We start from the raw sequence: 9,011 nt of genomic DNA on the forward strand, positions 1-9,011 counted from the left end.
GGGGGCGTGGCAGAAGCAGGACAGGCCCAGGCCGTGTTTCCAGTCTTGCCGATAGAGGGCTGGTCTAGAGGCATGCCTAGGCGAGCGGGGAGGGCTGTGGCCACCCTGGGAGGTGTCTCTACTTATCTGCTCCCTCCCACTGCCGCTGGCCACTTACTCAAGATTCCTGCCTCTGATCTCCAGCTTTCTCCAAGTGACTCTCACCCATCCATGGCTCCCCAGTGCCATCACAAGGTCAGAATCAGCCTGGTCCTCAGGGCCCTCCCCACAGGCCTTTCAGCTGGTGGTCAGCATCATAGCCCTTCCTCCCAGGTGGCCTGATCTCCCTGGGCAGGGGCTGGCTCCCCTGCTCATGGCTGTGTGCTCCGTGCCTGACATGTGTCCAGGATGCTCCCCCTGGCAGAAGCCACCTCCCCTGAGCCTCTGTCTGCAGGACCTATGGAGGGGACAAGTGACGGTGGGGCCCTGTGGCCTGAGCCCTCCACAAGCAGAGAGCATGATTTGTGTTATGGTTATAACCAAACAGAGGCACACAGGTGCTCGTATGTCAGGGCCAACCACGGTTCAGCATTTTCTTCCCTTTTGAAATGTACTGGGACCCTTCCAAAAATGGCACCTGCCTCCTTCTGCGCGGTCTCTGTCCCCAGGTGTTGCAAGGACTGTAAGCCCAGCTGCCTGGTGAGCTGGCCGCGCGCTGCTGGCTACGGCCGGCAGGGGGCGCCCGTGGACGGCCGGCAGGGGGCGGGGCCCCACATGCCCATAAAGGCGGCGGCGCGCGGCTGCCGGGGACTGCTTTCTGCGAGCACGCGGCCTTCGGTTCACGGTCTCTGCGCTCCCCGCCGATCTCCCGCCCGACCCGCGTCCGCGATGCTGGCGCTGCGCCGCGGCCCCCGCCTGCTCGGCCTGCTCCCGGCCCGGTGCGCGGCGCCGCCGGGCCCAGCGGCCCGCGCCTACAGCAGCGACGGCGCCCGCGACTCGTCCTCTTCCGCCCCGGGGAACCCGCTCGTGTACCTGGACGTGGGCGCCGACGGGCAGCCGCTCGGCCGCGTGGTGCTGGAGGTGAGACCCCATGACCCCACGGGGCCGGCCTGGGCGTGGGGGACCGACCGGTGCCGTGCGTGGCGCGCTGCGTGACCTTGGGCCACGCACGCCCTGGGCTCTGGGCCTCCGTGTCCCGGTCTCTGAGAAGGGGCAGCAGATCTCCGGCCGCTCCCGGAACCCTGGGGCGCTGGGTCCGGGGAGGGCTGATGTGGAGGAGAAAGCTCAAGGTCAGATCGGAGCGGGTTGGGGCCTGCGGCGGGTGTTGGGGGAGGGAAGGGCTGCTGAGGCCTGGAGTTCCGAGGCGGGTGTGGGGGGACACCCCAGCCCGGCGCCCGCACCCGCGGTCGGGCTCCCACGCCGGCGATGGGGGGCTGGGGAAGGCGGCCCTCCGCGGGGCGGGGGCACTCAGCCCCGGATCCTCTTGTGGGCTCTTTTGAAAGCCGTGTGTAAACCACAGATAGTTGTCAAGGTCACGGGAAGGCCCCAGCACTTGGGGCAGAGAGGCCAGTGGGTCCTGGGTGACCGCTTTCCTGGGAGCCCTTGACTTTGCTTTTCAGCCTCCGTTTGTCCTGGAGCCTGGGGCACGCCCTCCCCCTCCCACCTGGTGCTGGGGTGACTTGAAACCAAGGAGCTGGCTTGGCTGGGGTCCTAACTCCCCACTGCCCCCTGCCTCCTGCCTCTCCCTGGGCCTCCCTTGCCCATGTGTGCATGGAGGGGTTTGGCCTCGCCCCACTCTAAGCCCCCCTCCCCACCCCCACCCCCCCTTCCCCAGTCTGATGCTGGGAGCTAGCTGGGCCATTTCTGCTCCAGAAGGGGGCCAGGACCGCATTGTTACCGCCTTGGGCACATGGGCAGACCGAGGCCACTTCCGTCTGGGGCTGAGGAAGCAGCTGCCAGCTATGATAGTTGCGTGGCCGCCTCCCACGGGGGTTGGCAGTAACAGGAATGGAATGGCCGCGTGGCCGCCCCTCACGCCCCGTGGCTGGTGTGGGTATCGGGTGGTGAGAAGCTTTCTGCCCGCCTCTGGGTCACCCACTGTCTTTTATCCTTGCCTCCCTACAGCTGAAGGCTGATGTTGTCCCAAAGACAGCAGGTGAGCGGGGCGCGGGGAGAGGGAGGGGAGCCGGGCAGGGGAGGCCGTGGGCTGCGGGAGGAGTTGGTGTTGCTTGTGTGGCTCGCTGGGCCTCGCTGCTGGCTCTGGTACACCCCAGGCCCAGTGGAAGACTATGTCAGTTCCCTGGAGACAGTTGCCTGCCTCAGGTGCCTGGTGGGGGAGGGTGGTGGGTGCACAGACCTCGGACTCCCTGCCCCAGTGAGCCAGCGCCAGCACACCCAGGGGGTGCGTGTACTCCTGTCACGGTGTGGAGGCTCTGGGGTCAGGCCAGGGAGTGACTTGTCCTGCTCACACAGCAGCCCCAGGAGGTGAGCCAGGGTCTCTATGCACCTGACTCACCTACTGGGGAGCCCAGGCTGAGTGCTGGCCCAGCCGTCTTGATCCACGTCTCTCTCCAACCCTCAGAGAACTTCCGGGCCCTGTGCACCGGGGAGAAAGGCTTCGGCTACAAGGGCTCCACGTTCCACAGAGTGATCCCGTCCTTCATGTGCCAGGTAACGCGGCCGCGGTCGCCCTGCAAGTGGGGGCACTAGCAGGAGCTGCCTCTTTGGCTGGGTGGGAGGTTGCTACAGGAGCAGGTGCCTGGTGCGTGCACAGTTCCCTACAGAGGGCCAGCTGGCATTTATCCGTCGGTGTGGCCTCCCCCTCCCCCAGGAGGCCACAGCTTGTCCCGGCTGCTCTGGACCTGGCCCGCCCCCTTAGGGCAGCCACAGGTTGGCCCTGCCCAGCTGGGCTGGGGGTTGGGGTTTAGATGTGTGTGCAGACAGAGTCCATGTCCGAGCTTGTCCCCGAGTGTCCCCTGAGCCCTTGGCCGGGGAGACAGAGAGAGAGGGAGAGGGGGGAGGAAGACAGGGCCCGGGTGGGAGCAAACGTGTCTGCTCGTGCAGCTTCTGTTCCCGAGAACGGCATTGTTCTTGGTGCCGTGAACATGTTTGTTAGGCGTGTGTCTTGTCTGTTTCCGGAAGTATTTTGTGTCGGAGGTTGGGGGGCAGTCAGCAGCAGGGGTGGGCCCCGGGCCGTTTAGGGGCTGTCCTGTCAGGGCAGAGTGAGGGTCCTGGGGCTGGCAGAGCCCAGCGGCGGGGGTGTAGATGCTGTGGCCTCTTGGAAGTTCTCTCTGCCCAGAGTCCTGTCCCCTGGTCCCTGACCCTGCGGCTGTCATCGTCCCCTGGGGAATGGCAGGGAGTTGGGCTGTGACGCTGGCACGGGCAGTGAACGTGCTGAAGGCAGGGCTGGGGGTGGGGGACAAGCCTGGCCTGGCCCTGGGGCTTTCCTCCTTTTTTTTTTTTTTTTCTTTTAAGATTTATTTTGTTTATTTGAAAGACAGAGTTACAGAGAGAGGTAGAGCCAGAGAGAGAGAGGTCTTCCATCCACTGGTTCACTCCCCAGATGACCGCAATGGCCAGAGCTCAGCTGGTCTGAGCCAGGAGCCAGGAGCTTCTTACGGGTCTCCCACGCAGGTGCAGGGGCCCGAGGATTTGGGCCATCTTCTGCTGCTTTCCCAGGCCATAGCAGAGAGCTGGATCAGAAGTGGAGCAGCCAGGACTCAACCCAGCACCCATATGGGATGCCAGTGCTGCAGGCTGGGGCTTTAACCTGCTGTGCCACAGTGCTGGGGGCTTTTCTCTTACAGAGGCTGCCCGCTCCACCTGAGGCCCATGTCCTGAGTCAGGATAGTGACTTCCATATCTGGAGGGTTCTCTCTGGCATGAGGCGGTGGCAGCAGGAGGCACAGGCCATGGGCTTGAGTCATTGCCATCTGAGGTTGCCTTATTGGCATCCGTGGATACGTCAGCCAGACTGGCCAGGGCACCTGTCCCACGCAAGGACCTCATCTCGGGGAAAGAGCAGCGTGGCCATGGCCGGGGACTGGCCACATGGGCAGCCACTGGGCTCTTGTGGCCACGGCTGTCCACTGAAGTCCTGTCAGTCCTCTCTTAGCCTTCGGCAAAGTCTGGGGAGGGGTGCTGCCTTGGTGGCCCCGGGCCTGGGTGTGTGGGGCACAGGGGACTGCTGAGCCCTGTGTGGGGAGAGGCTGGGACAGGGACAGGGACTTGGCTTGGGGACCTGGGCTGGGCTGACTGCTGCTCCCCCAAGACTGGGAACAGGGCCCCTGGCCACCTCCCTCCTGCTGTCTCAGAGTTGTGGGTTGAAAATTCACCTCAGAACATTCCTTTAGGTCCCTTGGGGCTCAGGTACAAAGTGTGTCATTCAGGGTAGTGCCGACAGCTCTTTCAGCCTTATTTTTCTGTTGCTTTTCCTTATCTCACCTGCCCTTAATTCGCTGGATGTGTGTTAGCCCCTTAGCCCGAGGGTCTTGTACTGGGTGGGCTGGGGTCTCTGTGGGAGCCCGCTCAGGGGGTGCTCTGTGCGCAGGCTGGCGACTTCACCAACCACAACGGCACAGGGGGCAAGTCCATCTACGGAAGCCGCTTTCCTGATGAGAACTTCACGCTGAAGCACGTGGGACCAGGTGAGTGGGGTCCCCGCTGCACCGTCCTCTGAGCGGCCCCTGTAGCTTTGGCCCTGCCTGGAGCCCCCCCAGCCTCTACCGTGCCTGGCAGGCCCTGGAGGGCTGCCACCGCATCATTGCTCAGTACCCGAAGATGCGCCCTCCACCCCCCCACTTCCTTCTGCACTCCCATCTCTGGCTCACTGGTTTTTTCCTAGTGCTTCCTCGTTCCGAGGTCTCCTCCGGGAATCTGGGTAGAGGGGCTGCAGGTGGAGCCACGGCGTTGCGCGACCTGGAAGCCCCAAGGGGAAGTGCGGAGAGGCCTAGAGGCCAGGGCTGGGACCCTGCTCCAGCTGCGCCACTGAGAGCTCCCAGAAAACCTGTTCCTCCAGGGCCACCCCATCGAGACCTGCGGGGGGGGGGGGGGGGCGGCGGCACAAGTCCCCGGGAGCTGTCACTGGGCCCCGAGTTCCCTCCTGGGGGCCCTAGGATCTTCACAGCCGCGTGTCCTGGGTGTGGTTTGAGCCCTGAGCTCTCCTGAACGGCTCACCCTTGCTTGTTTTTGTAGGTGTCCTGTCCATGGCGAATGCAGGCCCCAACACCAATGGTTCCCAGTTCTTCATTTGCACCATAAAGACAGACTGGTGAGCGCCCTCTGGGGACAGGAGGTGGCCTTGCACGTTGTGGGGAAGGCAGCGTGTGGCTGGAGCGTCTGCTCGGGGGCAGTGGCCCTGTCCCAGGCTGTGTGTCTATATGAGAGAGAAAGTCAGCAGTGGCTTAGGTGTCCTGTTGTTGTCCTCAGCTAGAATGTTCTTGCTGTGTTACGCGCGCGCGCGCACACACACACACACACACACACGGGATCCCCTATCAGATACGTTTGGGAGATGCCGTGGAACGGGTTAGGCCTCAGATGGCCTGGAGTGGAGCCTTTTTGTTTCGTTTAACTGGAGTGTTCCAGGCCCTGGAATGGCCCTGACCGTGGGCTGTGCCGTGGGCAACGCTGATCCCAGCCAGCCCCGGGTTGCATGGGCTTGCAGATGGCTGCCAGCCCCGGACAGCGTGGGCCAGGGATGTCTCTTCTCTGCTGAAGCTTCCTGCTCAGAGTCCATAGGCTGAGGGGACAGCAGCTGGGCAGAAGCCGACGTAAGCCCATTTCCAGGACTTTAAGTAGACCCCGGTGTGGGGTATATACTTGCAAAGCAGCAGTGCGCGGCCACCGGGACTGGGCAGGCAGCTGCTGGAGCTGCCCTCTCTTTGCTGCTTCTGTGGCGCCCTCGCCATCTTGCCCGTGGCTGCTGCCGCCCTGGCTTCCCCGGAGCTGCCTTTGAGATTCGCACAAAGGAGAGCCCCTCGGGATGCCTGTGGTGTCACCACCGTGGGCGATCTTGGCTCTCGCCCCCCTACCCGTGACTGTTAAAACAATTCCATCTGGATGGCCATCAGTGGCCGTCTTGTCTCTTCTCGGCAGTCTGATACGCCGTGTCACCCTGTGCAGAAGCCGAGTTCATCTTTCACAGATGTGGGTTCAGGGCAAGAGGCACAGGGCAAGGTGACAGCACGAGCTTGGCCCAGCCGGTAGGCGCCCTCCGGACTGTGTTTTGGGAGCACAGTAAGGCTCGGGAGCAGAGTCTGGTGGGTTGGGATTCCTTTCCGGTCGGCCGTGTGGGCATGTGATCCCGAGAGCGTGCGTGTGTGTGCGCGCACGTGTGTGTGTGTGTGTGTGTGTATGTGTGATACACTCCCTGGTGTCCGCTCACCCGCCTCCCCTCTCCGAGTGTGTGTGTGTGTATGATAACCGGGTGTGTGTGTGTGTGTGGGATACACTCCCTGGTGTCTGCTCACCCGCCTCCCCTCTCCGCTCCGTGTGTGTGTGTGTGTGTGTGTGTGTGTGAGATACACTCCCTGGTGTCTGCTCACCCGCCTCCCCTCTCCGCTCCGTGTGTGTGTGTGATGACTGGATGTGTGTGTGTGTGTGTGTGTGTGTGTGAGATACACTCCCTGGTGTCCACTCACCCACCTCCCCTCTCCGAGTGTGTGTGTGTGTGTGTGTGTGTGGTGACGGTGGGTGTATGTGATGACGGTATGTGTGTGTGTGTGTGTGTGTGTGTGTGTGTGAGATACACTCCCTGGTGTCCGCTCACCCGCCTCCCCTCTCCGAGCAGGCTGGACGGCAAGCACGTGGTGTTCGGCCACGTCAAAGAGGGCATGGACGTCGTGAAGAAGATCGAGTCCTTTGGCTCCCGGAGCGGGAAGACGTCCAAGAAGATCGTCATCACGGACTGCGGCCAGCTGAGCTAACCTGCAACCCGGGCACCAGGCGGTGGCGGCCACGGCCACGGGGCCTGGACTCCTGGCTGGGCGTGGTGCCTGTGCTCGCTCCGCTGGTCACAGAGGAAACCGCTCAGGACACCGGCCTGCCTCACCGGGGCTCGGCGTCCACCCTTCCTCGCGACGCTGTGTCAGCCCCGCCCTGCCAGCGCCCACCTGCCCATCTGTGCCTAGGGCCCCAGGCCGAGGTGACAGGGTAGGGTACAGCCTACGCGCCCGCCTTTTCCTCCAGCCGCAGGGGACAGCCAGTTACCGCAAATGACCCGAATACTTGCTCCGTGCCATCTTCCCCGTTGCAACGGTTTAATTAACGGGACTGCGAGAAATGAAGCTGTGACACTGCTCCAGGGATCCGGCGCCGGTGGCCCTGGCCACGGGACCCCAGAACTTGGCTTTGGAAGCTCAACTCAGGGCTTTGTGAAGACCCCCGTGGCCAGGCCCCCTCCCCCATTACTGTGAATCCCACTGGTCCGCTGCTGTCCCTTTTGAGGAGGGTCCGTGGGCATAGAAGCAGCCGAGCCCGGAGCAAACCTGCAGGCTGTGCCCGGTGTGTGTGGATTCGGCGTGCGCGTGCCCCGTGCTCCGGGGGAGGGTGTCTCCTGGCCGGCTGCGACGTCTCTGTGTGTGTTGAATAAATGAAATCCACTGATGTTTATGCCACGTTTCTGGAAGTTACTTGTGCTCACCTTAAATTTGATAATAAATCCTATTTTCTAGAAAAGGCGTGTCTGTGGTTTTGAGGTGTCGAACTGCAGTATTTGGAGCCTGCCTTTAGTGTTGTGAGCTAATTTCAGCCACCCCAGAGACCAGAAACAGAGGCCCGGACAAACCGTTCGAGCACCCACAGCCACACCGGCTGCACCTCTAAGTCAGGAGAGCCAAGGCTCGCTTTTCGTGGGGCACCTGGATGGAGTTCCAGGCTCCTGACTTGGGCCTACCTGGGCCCCAGCCTTTGCAGACATTCAGAGAGTGAGCCAGCAAATGATTCTCTCTCTCACACTCTACCTTTCAGCTAAAGAAATTTTTTTTTTTTTTTTTTAAGAGAAGGGATTTCTGTGAGTGATCTCGGGGCCTGCTAAGGCCTAAAGCAACGCAAGGTTGCTTGTGAAGTGTGCAGATTCCTGGACCACGGCTGAGATGCTGGCTGCTCTACTTCCGATCCAGCTCCCTGCTAAGGCTCCTGGGAAAGCAGCAGACGATGGCCCAAGTGCTTGGGTTCCTGCCACCCACATGGGAGACCTGGGTGGAGTTCCAGTCTCCTGGCTTCAGCCTGGAACTCCTCCTGGATCTCCTACATGGATGTCGGGACTCAAGCCCTTGAGCCTCCCAGGTGGGTACGAGCAGGAGGCTGGAAGTGGAAGCAGAGGCAGGACTTGAACCCAGACACCGCAACATGGGAGTCGTCCCCAGTGGTGCCCTAAGAGCTGTACTACATGTCCACCCCTGCACCAGGTCTTTTTACGGAGTGATGAAAATGTGTTAAGCTGGCTTTGGTGACGGCTGCATGTATCTGAGCCGTGTTATACGGGAACTGCGTCTCCATACGTCTATTTAGAAATACGCATTAGTGAGTGCTGCAGCTCGGCTCTTACCCTGGGTAACACTCTTGGTGTCAGGGTCCACACAAGAACAGACACAACGCAGGGAAGTGTAAGAAAAAGTGGTTCTCCATGGGGTTTACCTACTAAGGGGAAAGAGACTGGTGAAGCGTAAAGAACCTCTCTAGCGCCCTCTACTGGTCAAGCTTAGTGTAACCCCAAATGGCTGGTACCCAGCGAGCGGGCCCAGGCGTGGAGGCAGAAGTCCCAGGCAGGGCCTCCCAGCCAGCCCAGCCACTGACAGCTCATGTGACTATCACTGTGGGTTTTCTGTGCATCCTGTCTTTTGTTCTTGCCTTCTTGGGATGACTTTTTTATTCCGAAGTGAGTCCGTTCTTTTCTCCACTAGGGTGATTAGATTTCATTGCTAACATTTTTAGTGATTTCTGTAGGGCCTACAGAACAACACCTGCAAATAACACTATACCACTTTACATACGGTGTTAAGAGTATCCGGGGCAAGTGCTGTGCTTCGGTT

At 61.5% G+C, this 9,011-nt stretch overlaps 1 protein-coding gene across 1 annotated transcript; it reads left to right on the top strand.

Annotated features, from left to right (window-relative positions):
• Window positions 1-769: 769 nt before the first annotated feature.
• On the top strand, window positions 770-7,656 carry PPIF (peptidylprolyl isomerase F). Its single transcript, XM_051831556.2, has 6 exons — window positions 770-1,059; window positions 2,104-2,134; window positions 2,561-2,649; window positions 4,529-4,625; window positions 5,173-5,248; window positions 6,770-7,656. The coding sequence occupies exons 1-6, from the start codon at window positions 868-870 to the stop codon at window positions 6,903-6,905; spliced, it is 621 nt and encodes a 206-aa protein (XP_051687516.1). The 5' UTR covers window positions 770-867; the 3' UTR covers window positions 6,906-7,656.
• Window positions 7,657-9,011: the final 1,355 nt, after the last annotated feature.

This window comes from Oryctolagus cuniculus, chromosome 15 (assembly GCF_964237555.1).
Source record: "Oryctolagus cuniculus chromosome 15, mOryCun1.1, whole genome shotgun sequence".
Lineage (NCBI taxonomy): Eukaryota > Metazoa > Chordata > Mammalia > Lagomorpha > Leporidae > Oryctolagus > Oryctolagus cuniculus.